Source organism: Hippocampus zosterae, chromosome 9, assembly GCF_025434085.1.
Source record: "Hippocampus zosterae strain Florida chromosome 9, ASM2543408v3, whole genome shotgun sequence".
NCBI classification, from domain to species: domain Eukaryota; kingdom Metazoa; phylum Chordata; class Actinopteri; order Syngnathiformes; family Syngnathidae; genus Hippocampus; species Hippocampus zosterae.
Window position 1 is genome coordinate 2,826,581 of NC_067459.1, and position 22,382 is coordinate 2,848,962.

General features: G+C 47.1%; 1 protein-coding gene across 3 annotated transcripts in view; it reads left to right on the forward strand.

Moving 5' to 3' along the window:
* Nucleotides 1-22,382, forward strand: part of setd5 (SET domain containing 5) — a 77,271-nt gene that overhangs the window by 49,812 nt on the left and 5,077 nt on the right. For all 3 annotated transcript variants that reach the window (XM_052075009.1, XM_052075010.1, XM_052075011.1), the window contains exons 22-23: nt 11,627-11,907; nt 15,172-15,293. In XM_052075009.1, the coding sequence (XP_051930969.1) occupies nt 11,627-11,907; nt 15,172-15,293 (403 nt within the window). The remainder of the gene's footprint in view (nt 1-11,626; nt 11,908-15,171; nt 15,294-22,382) is intronic.

Consider the following 22,382-nt stretch of genomic DNA (forward strand, 5'->3'; position numbering starts at 1 on the left):
GAACCCACCTCAGAGTCCCTAGACTCTGCTTCCTCCAAGGAAGGCGTGCTGGTGGAGTTGAGGAGGTCTTCGAAGTACTCCGCCCACCGGCTCACAACATCCCGAGTCGAGATCAACAGCGCCCCATCCCCACTGTACACAGTGTTAGTGGTGCACTGTTTCCCCCTCCTGAGACGTCGGATGGTGGACCAGAATTTCCTCAAAGCCGTCCGGAAGTCGGCTTCCATGGCCTCGCCGAACTCCTCCCACGCCTGAGTTTTTGCCTCGGCGATCAGCGAAGCTGCATTCCGCATGGCCAGTCGATACCCGTCAGCTGCCTCTGGGATCCCACAGGCCATAAAGGCCCGATAGGACCCCTTCTTCAGCTTGACGGCATCCCTTACTGCTGGTGTCCACCAGCGAGTACGGGGGTTGCCGCCATGACACCAACCACCTTACAGCCTCAACTCAGAATGGCCGCCTCAACAATAGAGGCATGGAACATGGTCCACTCGGACTCAATGTCCCCCGCCTCCCCCTGGAACATGGGAAAAGCTCTGTCGGAGGAGGGAGTTGAAACTCCTTCCGACAGGGGATTCCACCAGATGCTCCCAACAAACCCTCACAATACGTTTGGGTTTGCCAGGTCGGACCGGCATCTTCCCCCACCATCGGAGCCTACTCACCACCTAGGTGGTGATTAGTTGACAGCTCTGCCCCTCTCTTCACCCAAGTGTCCAAAACATGCGGCCGCAAATCCGATGATACAACCACAAAGTCAATCATCGAACTGCGGCCAAGGGTGTCCTGGTGCCAAGTCCACATACGGACACCCTTATATTTGAACAAGGTGTTCGTTATGGACAATCCGTGACGAGCACTGAAGTCCAATAACGAAACACCACTCGAGTTCTGATCGGGGGGTGTGGGGGGGGGGGGGTTGTTCCTCCCAATCACGCCCCTCCAGGTCTCACTGTCATTGCCCATGTGAGCATTGAAGTCCCCCAGAAGAACAAGGGAGTCCCCAGCAGGAGTGCTTTCCAGCACCAGGCACTGATCCGGGGGGCAATGACTATCCCCACACCTGCTCTGCGCCTCTCACCGTGGGCAACTCCAGAGTGGAATAGATTCCAACGCCTCTTGAGAGAACTGGTACCAGAACCCAGCCTGTGTGTGGAGCTAAGTCTGACTATATCGAGTCGGAACTTTTCTACCTCGCACACCAGCGAGCTCTTTTCCCTGCAAGAGTGGTGACATTCCATGTCCCTAGAGCTAGCTTCTGCAGCCGAGGATTGGACCTCCAGGGTCTGGCTGCCGGCCAACTCACGCTGCACCCGACCCCTTTGGCCCCTCACATGGGTGGTGAGCCCAAGAGAAGGGGGACCCACATTGCCTCTTCGGGGTGAGCCCGGCCGGGACCCATGAATGCAGGCCCAGCCACCAGGCACTCGCCAACGAGCCCCACCAACGGGCCCCGGTGACCCACGTCCGGGCAAGGGAAACTGGGTTCCATTTATTTTGTTCGTCATAAGGGGTTTTTGTGAGCTAAAACCCCAGCCAGGCAACTTAGCTCCTAGGATCATTGGGACACACAAACCCCTCCACCACGGTACGGTGCCGGCTCACGGAGGGGATGTCAAGTCTGTGATAAGCGCATTTTCATTCTGTTAGTGCATGCTTTCTTATAAATAAAACAGTAGTATAGTACGATCAACAGTCGTCATGCCCCCATCTTCAGCACGCTGTTACATGCACTGGTAGTGACTGTTTGGCTTGCCGCATTTGCACGGTCATAGAAACATAATTCCATTCTCCTGTACTGCAAAGCAGAGTTTTTGCCGCCCTTCGGTAGAACTGCAATATCATTTGGGATTACTGTATTTGAAAGTATATTGATGATTTTTTTTGGGAAAATGATACTTGGGAAATGATACCGTGGTTTCACGAAAAAGTTTCAATAACTGTGTCAATGTGTCAATTACTATGTCAATGATAGTGAGTTCTTCCCTTCTTTTTTTAAGGGGACTGATAAGCAGCGCACAATAGGCTGCTTGCAGAGTTGAGTGAACAAGAACTGTCTTTGAAGTTAAAGGCAGAGAATTAGTCCCCCCGCTCCTTGACTAATAACTATGCATGGAGGAGGAGGGAAGTTAGACGCATGCTTTTGCATTCCTCTTTAAAAGAAAAAAGTGCTTTTGTCGGTCCCAGAAATGTGAGTAGCCCCAAGGTCTGTCCTAAAAATAGCTCAGCAGTGATCTGACACTGTGACTTGGTCAGAATTCAAGCACAAGGATGGCATTTCTTTTATTTTCACTTAACATGTTATATATTTCTTAATTTATCAAATATTCTATATTTTGTTTCGAAATAAATGAGATTGTGTTCAATGGGGGTGAAATAGTTTTTATTTACCCAAATACTTAAAAAAAAAAGAAGACATTTTAGAGCTATAATTTTAACAGCGGTGGTCATGTCCATCCTTTAGCCAGCATTCCGTCCAAGGGGTCGAGAACATACCAACCAATACTCTGCGTATTGGTATTGACATTCTCCCGTACTGTTTTTATTTCACCAGTCACCATGCTAGGTATGTTTGGTGTTTTTTTTTCTGTATTTGGCTGCGTGTCTGTTTGTGCCGCGCCTGCAATGTGACACAGAAAGAAGGTTCTCGACGCCGATTGGCTGTTGCTGACAAGGGACAAACTGGGCCCACGTGGGTCATCCTGAAACGCAGACGGAATGCTGTCTAGTGGGGATTGATTTGCCCTCGACTGAAATTTGATACCGAGATACCACAATATTTTTTCCCACAATCTAATATCTGCACAAGCCTATGCTCAAGTCAGATTCGACCACAGTTAGGGATGTTGTACCACTTTTTTTCAGACTCATACCTTAAAATAACAGATCCTTTGGATTTACTTAATTCAAACATGTACGTGCACGACATGCACATGATTAACTCATTCAGTACCAGCCAAATCTAGACCAAGTCTGAAAAGACGTTTAAAAACGTCTTTGGGAGTGAATGAGTTCAAATGTTGTACAGCTACCGTATTTTCACGACCATTCGGCGCACCGCATTGGTGGGCGCAGTCTCAGTAACGGGTGCTAGTTCTTTATTTGACACATACACAAAACGCACTGTATTATTGGGTGCAGCCAGGCATGGTAAAACATACGCCAACTGAAACATATGACATGCATGCACGCACACTAAAAACATGTTGGCTTGGAGCATACGGTAGCATGCATGCACGCGAAAAGATCCCGCAAAGAAGTTGTGTTATACAAACATTCTTTTTTTTTTTTCTTCAAACACTCAAAATGTTCAGAGGCATCTGTGCAATCCATACATATACAGCTTTTATTAGTTCTTTGGGATTTTTTTGCCCTTTATGGACAATAAAGGCAGTACTGTGCTATGACACTTGAAAGAAATCTATAAAAATAAAACCTGAATTGGAAGATGTCATATCACACAAGTAGAGCCTCGATAATGTCAAATAATTTTCACCCAAAAAAACTCTGGATGAAAAACTTTTTTTGTGGAAGTGCCGTTTTCATGAATATGTACAATTTCTAGTAAATGTTTTGAGGTGTGATAACTAAGTCATTTATGAATATTTTTTTACTTTCAACAACTCAAAATGTTCAGTGGCATCACAGCTATCCATACATATATAGTTTGCAAAGGAAAGTCACAAACACAAAATGGTATGGAGGTAAAAAAATTGTCCGTTGTTATTGTGTGCCCTTCTGGCGAGTCCATGCGCCGCCTGGAGACTTGCCGGTGTAAACCTCAAGCTTGGAGGCGGGGGCGGAGGGTGAGGCGGCTGCCAGCGGCCTCCAAGGCGGCTGCTAGCGGCGTCCAAGGCGGCTGCTGGTGGCTCGAATTCGGCGAGCGGCGGCAGTCGAATGCGGCTTTTTTTTTCTTTTGCAAAAAATAAAGTTATGTTGGGTACTTGGCGGCTGTGTGCGCCAGCGCCCGCGGGGAGAGGCGTGGGGGCTGGGGTACGGTGCCGGTCATTGGCCGGTTTCCCACCCCCTCGCCCTGACCCGCAGCGCCCGTCCCGCGGCCTGACGTGCATCCAGCCGCCGCGTACCGAACATAACTTTATTTTTTTGCAAAAGAGAAACAAAGTTGTGTCTGGAGGTCCCAACCAAGCCCTACTAGCGATCCCGACCGGAATTGTTCATGCAAAAATGCCCCGCGAGGCTGTTGACGGCGGCGCCGGCACACCCAGCCGTTGGTACCCAACATAACTTTATTTTTTGCAAAAGGAAAAAAAATTGTGTATGGAGGTCACAACCAAGCCCTACTAACAATCCCGACCGGAATTGTTCATGTAAAATGCATTCATTGGTTTGAAGCCTCCTGCCAAAAGGCAAACTCATTTGCGATCCTCCGGCGCCACCGAAAGTTGCAAAATTGGAATGACCTCAACCCAACAATGTGGCATGCATACGTCTGTCCAAGCGAAAACAAAGCGATTGACGTAAAAATCGCGTGAAATGCATGTTTACACATTAGGTTTACGATGCATTCAAAAATATGAATTATAATGGGTCTCTATGGTGCAGAATATGTAAATTGTGGAAATTACGGAATCAAAACCTTTTATTTTTGCTGCAATGCCTGAGAATTATCAGCCGGTGACAGCATTTTAGAACCCCCCCCCCCTTTACGTTTCAGGTCTTTCGTGTTTTTCCGAACGCCTTTGCCTTTGATTCAAAGACGAGAATACGTCATAATTTTGCATTTAACGTAAACGGTTCACTATGAGGGTTTTAATGGCACCTTATTGTCGTGAAAATATGGTACTTGATGTAAGTGTCCCCCCAGTCCCCCACCCAAATTAAACAAATATGTTGTAATTTAACACATTTTAATCATGTGCTGGCAAAAATCAAGTACTTTTTTTTTAACAAAGTACTGTTATGCATACTCAAATCTTGAGTACTCACCGATACCGATGCAAAGTAACCGAAACAGTCGTACTTTTGACACATGAAATTTCAATTAAAATAATGCCGGATAATGTTAAAGAAAGATCTTTCATTTATTCCTGACAAAGAGCAGAGCAGTTTCTCTATAATCGAGAATAAAAAAAAATAAGAACTACATAAAGGATTCATATGTAATAAATTAACAAAAGTGCTAAATAAAACTGACAAATACATGAGTTTTAATCTTCGTTTAAAATAAATTAATGCAGGTCCAACTGTTAACTGTTAATCATGACACCTTTGAAGTTGGAAAATAGGGATCGGTGATATGACTGAAAATGTTTTATATTGGCTGGAGGTGTCAATCGATCAATTAATTGTCAACTAATCAATTACAGTAATTGACAACTGTTTTAGCAATTGAGGAATCGCTTGAATCCTCTGATTTCAGCCAGTAATTATTCTCTGGCTTCTGGATTTCATAATTAATGCAGACTGATTGTCTTTTCTATGTAATAGAGAAGTTGTATATCAGGGATGTCCAAACTTTTTGGACCAAACATCTACTTTTCGATCAACTAACCTCCCGGGATCTAGCCTTACTGGCGCGCGCGCGCACGCACGCACGATTGCACGCCATGATGAGAAACAGCCTGAAACTGAGGCATGTGATGCACTTTTACAGCCTGTTAACTATCGTAGCTCACACGTACCGTTTTAAAGTGCTTCCCTGGGCCCTCCTAGATTCCTATTCTTTGCCCGTGCCCTCTGTGAATTGTACACGAAGCAAACTCTGAATGAGAATAATGACAATAAAAGATAGAGCGCAACAGCTCTGATCACAAGCTGCAATTGCAGACTGCTGAGTGCTGACAACGTCCGGTGACGTAATCACGCGCCACCATAAATTCAAGATTTACCTTCTTTATTTTATTTTTTAAATATGTTTTTTCTGTGAAAATGAGACTGATAGGATGATTAGGGTGAAGCGTACATGAACACAAAAAAAACACACAAATGGTTGTTTGTTTGTTTTTCTCCTCGACACTCCTCGGATCTACTTGGGACCTGTCTTAGATCTACCGGTAGATCAGGATCGACGTAATGGGCACCCCTGACCTACGGAAACCTTGTTACGACTTTTACTTCCTCTAGATAGTAAAAGTAGTCTAGATAGTTTGATCGTCTTCTCGGTGCGCCGCCGCTGCCGGCCCCGGCGGGGCCCATCTGAGGACCTCACTAAACCATCCAATCGGTAGTCGCGACAGGCTGCGTGTACAAAGGGCAGGGACTTAATCAACGCAGGCTTATGACCCGCACTTACTGGGAATTCCTCGTTGGTGTTGGTGGGAAATTATTGCAGTTCCCAGTGCCTATCACAAGCGGGGTTCAGAGGGTTACCCGCGCCTCTCGGCGCTGGTCCGCTCAGTGTGGCGCGTGTGCAGCCCCGCACATCTAAGGGCATCACAGACCTGTTATTGCTCAATCTCGCGTGGCTGAACGCCACTTGTCCCGCTAAGAAGTTGGACGCCGACCGCTCGGGGGGCCGCGTAACTATTTAGCATGCCGGAGTCTCGTTCGTTATCGGAATTAACCAGACAAATTGCTCCACCAACTAAGAATGGCCGTGCACCACCACCCACGGAATCGAGAAAGAGCTGTCAATCTGTCAATCCTGTCCGTGTGAGGTTTCCCGTGTTGAGTCAAATTAAGCCGCAGGCTCCACTCCTGGTGGTGCCCTTCCGTCAATTCCTTTAAGTTTCAGCTTTGCAACCATACTCCCCCCCTGGAACCCAAAGACTTGGTGGTTTCCCGGGCGCTGCCCGGCGGGTCATGGGAATAACGCCGCCGGATCGCGAGTCGGCATCGTTTACGGTCGGAACTACGACGGTATCTGATCGTCTTCGAACCTCTGACTTTCGTTCTTGATTAATGAAAACATTCTTGGCAAATGCATTCACCCTGGCCCGTCTTGTTCCGGTCCAAGAATTTCACCTCTAGCGGCGCAATACGAATGCCCCCGGCCTCCCTCTCAATCATGGCCCCAGTTCAGGAGGAAAAACCAACAAAATAGAACCGCCGTCCTATTCCATCATTCCTAGCTGTGGTAAGCGGGCGGCGCGGTCCTGCTTTGAACACTATTTTCTTCAAAGTAAACGCTTCGGGCCCCGGGCGGGACACCCAGCCAAGGGCATCCCGGGGGCGTCCAAGAGGCAGGGGCTGGGACTGACTGTTGCTCGCCTCGCGGCGGACTGTCAGCTTGCGTCCCGAGATCCAACTACGAGCTTTTTAACTGCAGCAACTTTAAGATACACTGTTGAGGCTGGAATTAATGCGGCTGCTGGCACCAGACTTGCCCTCCTCGCCAAAGGGTTAAGAGTTTGCTCATTCCAATTACAGGGCCTCGAAAGAGTCCTGTATTGTTATTTTTCATCACTACCTCCCTGCGTCGGGTGTGGGTAATTTGCGCGCCTGCTGCCTTCCTTGGATGTGGCAGCCGTTTCTAAGGCTCCCTCTCCGGAATCGAACCTTGATTCCCCGTTACCCGTGGTCACCATGGTAGGCGCAGAAAGTACCATTGAAAGTTGCTAGGGCAGACATTCGAATGAGACGTCGCCGCCGCGGAGGGCCGGCGATCGGCTCAAGGTTATCTAGGGTCACCAAAGGGGCCGGGCCGGCCGCGGGTCGTGTCCCCAGAGGTCGGCGCTCGTTTGCATGTATTAGCTCTAGAATTGCCACAGTTATCCAAGTAACGGCGGAGCGATCAAAGTAACCATAGCTGATTTAATGAGCTTTTCGCAGTTTCACTGTACGGGCCGTGTGTACTTAGACTTGCATGGCTTGATCTTTGAGACTAGCATATGCTACTGGCAGTATCAACCAGGTAGCCCCCACCGTGCCGGGAGTGGGAGGGAATTGGGGGGGTTGGTGTGGGCTCCCCGACCCCCACCGATTAGTGTCTTGAGGACTGGTACGAAGAACGCGGTCACGGCTGGGGGCGCCCTCAACGAGGGTCGCACATGGCAACATTAGCGCTGGTCTCGGGGGCGTTTGTCCGCCGGACGCTCGGGTCGTGGGATAAGAGAAACGATGCATTCGCCGGATGGCCTCCGCCACCCGCCCGGGGCTTGCCCGTTGTTCCCCAGCCTCCGTCCCGAGGAGGGTGGAGCGCGGCGGGAGCGGCGGGGTCCGGTGGTAGGACTGCTGGGGTCGTGTGAGCGCGCGGGTGGCTGGTTCCACTTTTGTGGATGGGGATAGCGACCGGGACCCGCAGGTCAAAGGAACCGTCTGCCCGAACGTGAACGCCGGCGGGGGCCCTCCGTGGCTTGCCCCGGTCGCGGGGGGAAAGGGGACCGCACTCTCAACGCGGGAGGTCGGCTCGGCCTCGCCGCCGATGGATTCACGCGCGCCGGTGGTGCGGGCGCACGCCCGCCGCCGTTGGGGTCAACCCACAGGCCGTAGGAGCTGTCCACCCGAGCGCCGGTGCCGGCGGGGGCCCTCCGAAGGCAGGTCTTGGTTGCGTATCAGTCAGATTCTATTTTCAATCTAATTAAAAATGCAACTGTCACAATTAACTCAAACTCGTGCCTTTTTTATCGTTTCTGAAATTCCTTTTATATTTTTTGTCCTATTTTTCCCCATTTTAATGCTCTCATCAACATGGAATCATGAATCAATTTTATATGTGCAAAATGCAACAAGTAACAATGTAACAATTTCGATTTTCAATTTTACATGAACATTTTTCACTTGGAGCAGTTATTCACACATGATCTCTCACACAATATTACTGTCCATCAACAACAGTGAAAAAAATATTTTGTCACACAACAGCTGCTTTAACAGCTCTTTTTATGGAATCAAAACAGAGCAATATAACATTGTAAAGTGCACATATAAGGTAAACTTGTACTCAGCCTATAGCGGAACAGAACTCATCTATCAATCCATTTTCTACTGGTTCTCCGGCAGTGAGCCCCCCTCCCAGATGACTGAGCTTCTCACCTTATCTCTAAGTGAGAGCCCGGACAACCTGTGTAGAAAACTCATTTCGGCCGCTTGTCTCCGGGATTTCCTTCTTTCGGTCACGACCCATAGCTTGTGACCACAGATGAGGGTTGGAACGTCGAGCGGTAAATTTAGAGCTTAGCCCTTTGGTTCACCTTCTTCATTACCACGACAGACCAATACAACGTCCGCATCACAGCAGACGCTGCACTGATCGATCTCTCGCTCCCTCCTACTTAAACTCCTCCACTTGGGGCAAGATCCCCTCCTCGACCCAGAGAGGGCACTCCACTCTTTTCCGACTGAGGACCACTTTTCAGATTTGGAGGTGCTGATTTTCATCCCAACTGCTTCACCCTTGGCTGCTATATGCACCAGTGAGAGTTAGAGAGCCCTGCTTGAAGGATCCAACAGTACCACATCATCTGCAAAAAGCAGATATGCAAAACTGAGGCCACCAAAACGGGCACCCTCAACACTTTAGCTGCGCAGAGAAATTCTGTCCATAAAGGTTAAGAACAGAATCTGTGACAAAGGGCAGCCTTGGCGGAGTCCATCCCTCACTTGAAACGATGCTGACTTACTGCCAGCAATGCGAACCAAACTCTTGACAATGATGGTATAGGGACCGAACAGCCCGTATGGGGTGGGTACGCTCAGCTGCTGTTGGGTATATATGCACAGACAATAGTCAGGACCTGTTCCCCCCCACCCGAAGGCGGAGGGAGGCAACCCTCTCATCTACCGGTATAAACCCCAATGTACAGGCACTGAGGCAGGGGGCAATGAGTATGGCCACGCCTGCTCTACGCCTCTCACCGTAGGCAACTCCACAGTGGAAGAGAGTCCAACCTCTCTTGAGAGAACTGGTACCAGAACCCAGGATGTGTTAGGAGGCATGTCCGACTACATCCAGACGGATCTTCTCTACCTTGTACACCAGCTTGGGCTCCTTCCCTGCAAGAGAGGTCACATTCCACGTCCCTCGAGCTAGCCTCTGTAGCCGAGGATCGGACCGCCAGGATCCCCGCCTTTGGCTACCGCCCAGCTCACACTGCACCCGACCGCTTTGGCCCCTCCAATTGTTGGTGAGCCCATGAGAAGGGGGACCCACGTTGGCTCTTCTGGCTGAGCCTGGCCAAGCCCCATAGGTGTAGGCCCGGCCACCAGGCAATCGCCAACAAGCCCCACCTCCAGATCAACAGAACACTTATCATAAAATAACAAAAAAATACAACACAACACGTAAGACACAGACAGTCATGCAAACCTAACCACTTTTTCTGCATACACTTGGTTGTTGCTGTTTTAAGCAGTTCTTGATGAAAGAGGAGAGAATCAAAGTGTCCTTTCACCAGTGGATCAGACGTCATGCTGAAAATTTGCACACATCTGATGCAAGCTAAGTTTGAAAGCAAACAAGAACCTGTAGCATCCATTGACAGAAAAAAAGAGATTTGTTCACTTCTCCTGTCCCATGTAAATCCGCTTCAATTCCAAGCGGCGACCCCTAGTTCCACATACTCATCTGCGCTGACGCTCCATTATTCTCATCGGGTGCACAAGCCATCCATCCATCCATCCATCCATCCATCCATCCATCCATCCATCCATCCATCCATCCATCCATCTGCAGACTCCCAAAAGCACCGACATTTCTGCTGAACTTAACGGGACTATGAAAAATGCTGCCCATTACAGATGCAAAAAACACAAGCGCCCCGGGGCTGTCCAGCACCGACAGTCAAATGGTGCAGACATTCCTCCCAATCAAAATCAGTGCTGCCGAGAAGGCACAACCACCAAGCACAGATTCTTCTCCTTTGATGAATGAAGAAACGGTGAAAACAATCCATCAGTTCCACATGATGTCACAACAAACACCATGTGACAAAACAAAACACAAGAACAAAAACAAAAAAACAACAACAATAAAAGCAAGGCCCTTGAAGAGCACTTGCTGATGGCTGCCTACTTTGGAACCATTTTGTGAAAAAAAAAAAGATTGAAGACTGGTATCGGCACTGCATCGAAATAAGGCCGATACTGGCCAGATACTGATGCATTGTATCAGTACTCATCCCAAACCACAGTGATGGTTAATATTTTTTAGGAATTACTGCCATGAATTCATTTTCCTAATTTTTTATGCATGTTCATTAATGAGGAAACTTAAAGTCCAAAAATGGAGGTTGTTGAGGTCCTCTGTGTTACTAATTGTGTGGTCATCATTTCTCTGCCATGTACCCACTTGTTCCTTTCTGCGTCATAACAACATTAAGATGCTGACTGCTCTGCTTTTCATTTAGTGTTGCTTTATTTATTTGCGTGTGCTTGAACCTGAATCTCGATGTTGTCTTTTCATTGCAGTTGCATTGTGGTGTGATGCATTTAAATTGCCTGCTTTTTCATCAAACATTCATATTAACATAATCAGACACCTGAGTGATCTACAGTTATTTGTACGATGATTTTTCTACATTAAGGGCATTGTCAGTTCCAAACTTAATTGTGCTGTGTTGTATAAAATATGAATAGTTCAACACCTAGCTGAATTTCATTTAAAGATGTGCATGTAGTCCTAACTTCCTCTATCAATGTGCCTGGGGTAATTTGAACGACACAGTATTTTTTTTTGTTGAAGTGTGCTCGTCATCAGAAGATATCACATCACATTTCTCCCTCTCAGGTTTCATTGCTGGAGTACCGTAAGAGGAAGCAAGTTAGCAGCCGCGATCCCGAGCGATCCAGCTGCGGTTCATCTCTGGGTAGCACCCCAACTGGAGCCGGCTCTCACCACATCCAGGAGATCCACCATTCCCGCTACTTGATGCATCCCATTGCCTCCCCGCACAACTGCACACCTTCATCAGGACACAGCAGTTCCATCCCTCAGATCGAGGCTGTCAGTCCTCCAGACCACCACAGCTCATGTGTGCAAGCGAAACACCCAGATAGGACCACACAGTGGTGAGAGCAAACTATTAGAATTAATTTCAGAAATGGGCACGTTACCCTATTTTGCCGGTCCGTCCTCTGTTTTCCGTTCCCGACCTGGGCACCCTTCTGTCAACATCCTGACGTCCTTAGTCATAAAATAATTGTCCTGTATCCTCGTCCTTTTAAACCGCTTCCATCACCAGACCGTGCCTTTTTCACAAAAAAAAGCATCTGTGTATGACGCTATGTGAGAGAGGCTAACAGCCACTTGAATCCCATTTCATGTTACCAATATTTTAATACCTCCAGTCAAAAAAAATTTATAACAAGCTAACGCACAATTGATTGTGAATGGACCACTTTGCACACCAAAAATATGTGATTTTGTGTGTGTGTGTGGCCCCATGCTGCTTCTCCTCCTCAAATTGCCCCTTGTAAGTGGCCCTTGAGGTAGACCAGCCACGAGGCTGTCACGTTGCGCCCGAGGCGATGAGAAATCGCCTCGTGCACAACAGAAAAAAAACGAGGTGGATCCCCGGAGAAAGCAGACAACGAAAAAATCTTGTAAGAAATAAAGGGTTTTAATAACGAACAAAAGGAGCCCGAACAGGGAAAACGGTAACAGAAAGCGCTGGTCAAATAAGGACCAGGAAAATAAGGAAGACAACCGAAAACGCTCGCGAAACGAATAAAGGGCGAGGAACTATCGGAAAAGGAGAACCGTAACGATGACAATTTGGTCATAACACGAAATACACGAAAGTAGTGGCCGTAAGGCAATAGGGCAGCGAGAAAATGGTTTAAGCGACGAGATTAGCGATCTAGAGCAATGGCACGGTAAGGAATTCTCCGGCAGTGGAAGGACTGCCGGAGTCTCATTCATATAGGAGGGCAATCAGTCCGAGATTGAGAGCAGGTGCACCGAACAGGCGGAGGGAAAAATCCGCCACCTGTCGGCGAGCACGCGACGTGACAGAGGCAGGAAGGAGGGTGTTGTCGGGTGTTGAAAAAAAACCCTCTTTCCAGCAGCGGAGCTTGAGTCTGGTGTATTGGAATTAATAAATACATCTATCTACGCTTCCCTGTGCTCCACCAGCGTGTTCTAATGCAGTACGTGCACTTGGGTGACAAGTGGCGCGTTTGAAGCATTCCAAGGCAATTTTTGTCCTTAGCCCATTTCGCCCGAGTCGGATGAAATGAACTTTGACCCGCCTCATGTCGCTGTCAAAAACGTCCAGAATATGTCACATGCAGGCGCATGAAAATGCAGATGCAGTTGAATAATGTAAACAATAAATAAATAAAACATCATGCGAATGAATAAGCAGACGTAGCCGAATAAAGTAAACACACACACACATATACACACATACATACCGTATTTTCACGACCATTCGGCGCACCGTATGGTTGGGCGCAGTCTCATTATTATCTCTATCTCTGTATTTTACACATAGACAAAACACACTGTATTATTGGTCGCAGTTTTAAAGTGGTAAAACATACGCCAGCTTAAACATACGGCATGCATGCGCGCACGCTAAATACACGTTAGCTTGAAGCATACGGTAGCATGCAAAGACGTACAGATACAAGCTAAAAACACGTTTTTAAAAAGGCAACGGAAGCATAACTGAGTTCCGTTGTATTTTATTTAGCCATCGTACAATGTACTCACGTTTTTCGATCAATCATCACCCAGAAATCCATCAAAGTCCTCATCCTCTGTATCAGAATTGAATTGTGCAAGTGCCGGTAATCCATCAAAAACGCTGTGTTCCCTCTCGTTGCCAGAGTCACTCTCATTGCCATGTGGCTCCACAGAAATTATGCCGGCTTTGCCAAAAACTCGAACAACAGTGCAAGCAGACACGTTCGTCCAAGCAGCCACAATCCATTCGCAAATTGTGGCGCAACTCGCCCAGCGCTGCCTCTCACTCTTTGTAAAGTTGTGTACGCCATCGATCATCCATTGTTCCCATGCCGTTCGCAACTTTACTTTGAACGCCCGGTCGCAACTTTACTTTGAACGCCCGGTTGATGCAGATGTCCAGTGGTTGGAGTTCTTTAGTCAAGCCTCCGGGAATAACGGCAAGCTCGGAGTTCATTTGCTTGACTTGGTTTTTCACCGCTGCTGTGAGATGGGCACGCATGCCAAAAGCATAACCGATGGCTTGAAGTTTGAATTGAGCTTCTTCGTAGGCGTGTCTCTTTGTAGAATTTATTTTCAGGGGTTCTTAGAAACCAAAACCGAAGTTGTTTTGCAACAATGCACATAGCCACACTCTATACAAGTGTTGGTACCTGCTTGAGGCGTCCCTTTAGCGTCCACTTACACGCCCACCCTTCACTCATTGGCGGACTTCTCCCCCGCATGCCTGTCCTCTCTCACAGCTGCCTTCTCTCTCTCTCTCTCTCTCTCTCTCTCTCTCTCTCTCTCTCTCTCTCTCTCTCTCTCTCTCTCTCTCTCTCTCTCTCTCTCTCCATATATGCATATATGCATATATAAACGCCCACCCGTCACTGATTGGCCGACTTGTTTGCCGCATGCCTGTCCACAGTCACTTCCGCCTTTTCTCTATATAAACAGCGTGTCGGCTGTCAGTCAGGTTTTGGAACTTAGTGCATGCACAAGACGCTCCGCATCATAAGGCGTCCTGTCCATTTTGGAGAAAATTTAAGACTTTTAATGGCGCCTTTTAGTCATGAAAATACGGTACACAAGCGGGCGCACAGACATGGTGTGGGGCGGGACTGCGAGGGATACAACATGGCCAGCTTTCTTAACCGGCTGGCTTGAATTGTTTACAACTGTTGAAATCAATATAACTTTTAGCTGCCAAAACATACACCGTCAGTAAATAGACTCACTCATTGGTGATGTGTAAAATTTTTGGGACTGGAGAAGAGTGCTCCTCCTCTTGTCCGCTCAAGCAAAGTGAAGTCACTCCCACATCCAAACACAATGACAAGTGGCACATTTGGCCTGAAGTAGTGTTTTGGTGGATTACGCCCACAAAACAGCCTGGACGTGTGTCTATCAGTCATTTGTAAAATAGGTGTCTGATCATCCCTAACTTGACCCAGTTAGGGATGATCACGTGGGCAGAAGAAAACCCACCTCTCTTTTTGCTTAGTCCGTCTTTTTGACAAAACCTATCATCCTCCGTACCCGAAATGAGCATCCAGCCAGGACCGACTGTTCCATCCCAGGGACAGAATGCCCATCTCTGATTAATTACATTTTTATAAAAATTCTGATCAAGATTAACTCATCTCTTTTCACCATTTTAGGATGGTCCCCACCAGTGTTGAACGTCTACGTGAAGGCCAAGGGGCACTGGAACGAGTGCTGAGAAGCATGAAGATGGAGCAGATGCTCAAGAGGAGCAATAGTTCAACAGAAAAAGAATCTGGTATGAAGAAATGAATGTAAAAAATGGGATGTTCAACTGAAATGGAAAACTTTAAAACACTTGTTTGGTTGCCCAAACAATAACCAAACTCACACTTTGGTATGATGACAAAAGGAATGAATATGCAGCATTTTCCCGCCTGGATGGGATACAGTAAACAGTCAAAATCTTTCTGAAAATACTAGCGGTGCAACTACCTGCACCGGTTTATTTTCCATGAAGTTTTCAGAGTTAAACTAGAGATCATCTACCGAACTCAAGATGGAAAAGTTAGATTTGAAGATGAACTTCTGAACTTTATGGTGATTAAAGTGAAAACCCTGGGCCACAATAATATTTCGTCGGTTACCAGCATGTCAGCTCCGAAAGAACTGAATCTGCTGAGGGCGTTTTGTCAGAGTTTGTTCCACACAAGTGCTGGCTCACGCTCAGGGGTCAAGAGAAGGACATGAGCAATGTTAAATTGTGCTCACAAGTGCCCAATTCATGTGGAGAAGCTATCCCAAGATTTATTTTGCATTTCTGGATCAATTACCTCCTCTGTCATTTCATCATGTGGACGTGTCGGCACTCCTGGGAAGAATGCGGCAAATAACTGCTGACATTGACCCATCGCAAAATCACGATGAACACTCAGGTTCTGCTTGTGAAACATTCTGGATGTTTCTGCTGCACTTGATGCCCAGATGACTTGCATGGAGGATTTCTCAAACTCGAGCGATTTCCAGCTGATTCACTGGGTTCTCCTGATGTTAGCCCCTCCCACCCCCGTTGGAGGTCATGGGTGGGTGACAAGTAGCGTCTGGTGTGATCGTTGGTCATCATCAAACCAAAACAGTATCAGAAGTCACACAGTATCAGAAGTCACACAGCCTCCAGCGTGGAGCGTGGTGAAGGAAGGAGACCAAAGAGTGCTGCCCAACGTCACGCTACATAGCACGCACTTAATTACAACTCCCGCAAGACAAGGAAGATGTCCGAATAACCGGGACGAGGACTGGGAGAAGTCTACCGGCCGTCAAAACAGAGATGATGAGTGTATTTGCAACCAAGTTTGATCTCAATGTGGACGCCAGCACTCTTTGTAATTACTTGAAGGAAAAGCTGGGCCGGAAGATAAAAAGATGAGACGTAGCAAAAAAACTGTCATTTGTATTGCATCACTGCTGAATACAATGATGTGGTGGAAATGTACGACCCGCAGCTTTGACCCACCGGAACGTTTGTCCGATGCTACGACAAGCCTCAACCTAACCCCAGAGGAGCACCCCATGGGCTAATAAAGAATCCACTGGCTCTCGGCAAGATGGCTTGCTTGCCCGATGGTGAAATTGAAGCGCTTTCTGCAGCTGAGGAGTAGCGACCAATTCCCCTGAAGGCAGCCAACAAGGAGTAATAATGCGGATCGTTAACGACATCACTCGCGGGTTGCGAGGTCACACTGTTTCAGAAAAGTCAAGTCGCTTGGTGGTGGACGCACTGCTTGTCGGGTGTGACATTTTATGCCTTCAAGAAACAAGATCAGGAGAAATTGAACACGAAAACAAGGACTTTCATGGGGTGGTTGAGTCCACAACTGGTCTCGGCGTGAAAATGTTTAAGGAAAGCTGGGTATGTAGCCATGATGTAGAATGTTAAATATGACCCACTGGGCAAGGTGTTAAAGTTAACTGTTGTTTTGGCCATTGGGCTAGAATTTCATTCAAATAAAAAAATAATTGTACAGTTCTAATGTTTACATGCCTCATGAATGACAGGAGAATCAGGAGGAATTTCTAAGCAGATTAGCTCTGATGCAAATAACATGCTGGAGAATTCTTAAGCAAGTGGTATGAATGACCTGGTCCTTTTGAGCTCATCTAGTTCTAATGGTTTGAAGCCGATGTTGAATGTGTGCTCCCGCTATAGCATGGGTGTCAAACTCAGGTCCTGGAGGGGCGTCTGTCCTGCATGATTTCCAAGTCTCCCTGTTTCAACATACCTGATTGAAATGAACAGATTCAATGTCAGGCTTGCGCAGAGCTTGGTGATGATCTGATCATTTGAATCAGGTGTTTTGCAAATAACATGCTATGCGCTATGGCATAAATCAGGGGTGGCAACCCCATTTTCATTGCGGGTCACATTTTAGTTACCAGTTACCATGGAAAGCCATTATCACTGAAACCATTTTAAAAAGTCAATAATAACAGATTATTCAGCTATTGTTTAAGTTGCTGTCATGGGGGGATTGGCATCAAAAATGCTGACAATATCTCTCATTTATTTATTACTTATGAGAAATTTTGGTCCATATTTTGGCAAGCATCATGGAAGTTGACATCTTTGATTTGCTTTCGCGGGCCACATAAAATGATGTGGCGGGCCAGATCTGGCCCCCGGGCCTTGAGTTTGACTCCGTGGCATAAAACATATCAGATATACCCTAAAAGATACTCTCCGGCTACTTTGCTGTTAAGAAAGTGTTCAATGTGCTCAGATTTTGTTAAGTGCTTATATTTCAGGGCATATGTTACATTGCTCAGCTATGCTCCAACTAAGAAGAGGCAAAAGAAACTCCCTGTAATGATGCATTGAAGCTCCTTCTTTGAGTTCCAAGGTGGGACAGTGCTAGTCAATTATTTGCTTCTTAAAGATTACCAACATTCGATGCACTACTACGACAGTGGATTTTTCCCTTCGTCTGTCGCCTCGACAAGTCAGAGAAGCATACAATCAAAGCCGTGGTCAGCCCAGTGAAAAGTTGCTATCGATTCACTTCAGACTGCATTGGCGCCATACTTGATCACATGTTCAGTTTTGTCTTTTTGATACTTATCTTTCTGTTTTTCTTTTTTCATTTTGCTTGTATGGACCTGTGTCTGCAATAAAGTAGAAAGAAAGAATATGCATATGGATTTATCCATTTGTTCTCCTATAAAATAATCAATTTATATTGTAGCTACTTTGTCCTCATATTTCTTATGGGCAAATTGTTGATACCTCTCTATTAATGATACGATGTATCAGGTATACGATGTATGCCACTGACGCGATTGTTACTTGTTTGGAACTATTTTGTGTGGAAGGTTACAGTGTTCTGTGTCCATATAAATAGAGCGGGTGGAGCTTCTCTGTGTTCGTCTGACAGTGACAGTGCAATGCAGTAGTAGCGACCGAGTGAAAATAAAATGTCTCCAGGGTTGTCATCGAACCAAGTGTAGTCATCCAAAATGAGGTCTACACAAAACCGTAGAGACCAACACAATCAACATAGCCTGACTGTGAAAGAGGGGGGGTGAAACCCGCCTCTTTCAGAATGGTTTGCCCCAGCAGCACGGGTGAAGTACGTGCGCTTGTTTGTACGGCCGGCAATTTTGAATACAGCGGCACATAACGAACACTGGTGTCCGGTGTCTAGTTATTCTTCAACTAACATACAGAAACAGACTGCTGAGTTCAAAGCAAACTTGAGAAAAATGAAGGATGCTACCATGGTTAAAATCCACCAGAGGCTGAGTACTAGTTTACCTTCGATGTGCACTTTATAATGTTATATTGCTCTGTTTTGATTTCATAAAAAAAGCTGTTAAAGCAGCTGTTGTGTGACAAAATATTTTTTTTCACTGTTGTCGATGAACAGTAATATTGTGTGAGAGATTATGTGTGAATAACTGCTCCAAGTGAAAAATGTTCATGTAAAATTGAAAATCGAAATTGTTATTTCAGTGAATATTTGCATTTGGCACATAGAAAAATGATTCATGATTCCATGTTGATGAGAGCATTAAAATGGGGAAAAATAGGACAAAAAAGTAAATGAACATTCAGAAACGATAAAAAATGTGTGAGTAATCACGATTAATTTTTCCGTTCATTTGAGTTAATTATGACAGTTTCATTTTTAATTAGATTAAATATTTTAATCGTTTGACAGTTCTACTTTTTAATAATAAATCTTGTTATTGATACTCATTGATGAAATTGCAAATTTCCCCAGTGTGGGCCAAATAAAGGTTATCTTATACAAATAGTAATCAAATCAATGATTCCGATGGTTTTTAAAGTGTCGGAAACATTAAAATCTATGAATCGCCAATTTTAAAAAAGTAACTCGTTACTCGACAAAGACGCTACGGTTGTAAATAAACCTATTACTTTCAAATGCAAGCAACTAATATGAACCACATTGCTTTCTGGGAGTAACTTACCCAACATTGGTCACTGCTGATGACAGTACTCGGTACGGATGCAATACGTTTTTGTGGAAGGCGATGGGCAAAAGGGTACTCCTTATTGGACAAATCCCTGAATTGAAGACGGTAATGTGCAGAAGGAGCTGTACTGCTTCAATACAGAATTGTCAAGTTTTCCAAGGGAAAAAAATAGGTGAAGTAACACTGATGACCTAATTCTCAATGTTTCAATTATTATAATTTTTTTTGGTTGAATTGGTCCCATCCATCCATCCATGCATCCATCCATCCATCCAACCATCCATCCATCATCTGCCGCTTATCCGGGGCCGGGTCGCGGGGGCAACAGCTTTAGCAGGGAAGCCCAGACTTCCCTCTCCCTAGCTACTTCTTCCAGCTCTCCCCGGGGGATCCCGAGTCGTTCCCAGGCAAGCTGGGTGACATAGTCTCTCCAGCGTGTCCTGGGTCTTCCTCGGGGTCTCCTACCGGTGGGACATGACTGGAACACCTAACCGGGGAGGCGCTCAGGAGGCATCCGAATCAGATGCCCAAGCCACCTCATCTGGCTCCTCTCGATGTGGAGGAGAAGCGGCTCGACTCTGAGCCCCTCCCGGATGACTGAGCTTCTCACCTTATCTCTAAGGGAGAGCCCGGACACCCTGCGGAGAAAACTCATTTCAGCCGCTTGTATCCGGGATCTCGTTCTTTCGGTCACGACCCATAGCTCGTGACCATAGGGTTGGGACGTAGATCGACCGGTAAATTGAGAGCTTCGCCCATTGGCTCAGCTCCTTCTTCACCACGACAGACCGATACAACGTCCGCATCACAGCAGACGCTGCACCGATCCGCCTGTTGATCTCCCACTCCCTCCTACCCCCACTCGTGAACAAGACCCCAAGATACTTGAACTCCTCCACTTGGGGCAAGATCTCCTCCCCGACCCGGAGGGGGCACTCCACCCTTTTCCGACTGAGGACCATGGTTTCAGATTTGGAGGTGCTGATTTTCATCCCAACCGCTTCACACTCGGCTGTGAAACGCTCCAGTGAGAGTTGGAGAGCCCCGTTTGAAGGAGCCAACAGCACCACATCATCTGCAAAATGCAGGGATGCAATACTGCAGCCCCCAAAACGGACCCCATCAACGCTTCGGCTGCGCCTAGAAATTCTGTCCATAAAGGTTATGAACAGAATCGGCGACAAAGGGCAGCCTTGGCGGAGTCCTACCCCCACTGGAAACGATTCCGACTTACTGCCGGCAATGCGAACCAAACTCTGACATCGGTGGTATAGTGACCGAACAGCCCGTATCAGGGGGTTCGGTACCCCATACCCACGAAGCACCCCCCACAGAACTCCCCGAGGGACACGGTCAAACGCCTTCTCCAAGTCCACAAAACACATGTAGACTGGTTGGGCGAATTCCCACATACCCTCAAGGACCCTGCTAAGGGTGTAGAGTACTCCAAAAAGGGTGGGTATGCTGAGCTGCTGTTTGGTGCATATGCACAAACAACAGTCAGGACCCGTCCCCCCACCCGAAGGCTGAGCAAGGCAACCCTTTCGTCTACCGGTGTGAACCCCAATGTACAGGCACTGAGCCGGGGGGCAATGAGTATGCCCACAACTGCTCTGCGCCTCTCACCGTGAGCAACTCCAGAGTGGAAGGGAGTCCAACCCCTCTCGAGAGAACTGGTACCAGAACCCAGGCTGTGTGTGGAGGCAAGTCCGACTATATCCAGTCGGAAATTCTCTGCCTCACACACCAGCTCGGGCTCCTTCCCTGCCAGAGAGGTGACATTCCATGTCCCAAGAGCTAGCTTCTGCAGCCGAGGATCGGACCGCCAGGGTCCCCGCCTTTGGCTGCCGCCCAGCTCACATAGCACCCGACCCCTTTGGCCCCTCTCATGGGTGGTGAGCCCATGGGAAGGGGGACCCACGTTGCCTCTTCGGGCTGTGCACGACCGGGCCCCATGGGTGTAGGCCCGGCCACCAGGCGCTTGCCAACGAGCCCCACTTCCAGGCCTGGCTCCAGAGGGGGGGGGGCCCCGGTGACCCGCGTCCGGGCAAGGGAAACCTAGATCCATTTATTTCATTCATCATAGGGGTCTTTCAGCCGTGCTTTCTCCTGCCCCTCACCTAGAACCTGTTTGCCATGGGTGACCCTGCCAGGGGCCTAAAGCCCCAGACAACTTAGCTTCTAGGATCATTGGGACACACAAACCCCTCCACCACGGTAAGGTGACGACTCTCGGAGGGGTGAATTGGTCCCTATTTTGGAAAAGCCTACGTTATTCCAATTCAACGTGTCTTATGACGCATTTTTTTTTGTGCGACCCAAAGATACTTCGATACCAACGGGGACGTTTGCATGATTCTTTGAAGTCAAAGACCTATTTTTTGGCCTTAACCTTGCTAGTATTTGTATTAGTTCAACTCAACAAGAGTATTCTCAAGCACTGGCCAATAAAAAACAATTTTTGGAAACATGTTTTATGACCATACACAAATGCTTACCAGTTGTGCAAACACTTGATATTCATTGTTAGCCAAACAGAGGATTTGCATTTTTGAACATCTTCAAAATTTCTTGCTACAAGGAAAAGTGTTTGTGAACATGTTTGCCCCCTCTTACGAACCCTGACAAAACCCTAAATTTGATTCGCTCGCAAGCATTTGCCCCTCAGTGAGATACAGACTTTTAGGGTGCCTTTGACGGCCCATTTTGAGGTATTGATGGGAAAACGAAGCAAGACAGGAAAATTGGATCAATATGTGTCTTATAATTAAAAATCTATATAATTGTATCTGTTGTTCCCATCTTTGTATCAAGTTTTTGAAGTCATCAAACCAGCACAACCGCAATACCCCCGGTTAATTTTAATGCAAGGTGCCATGATAGCAACAGATGT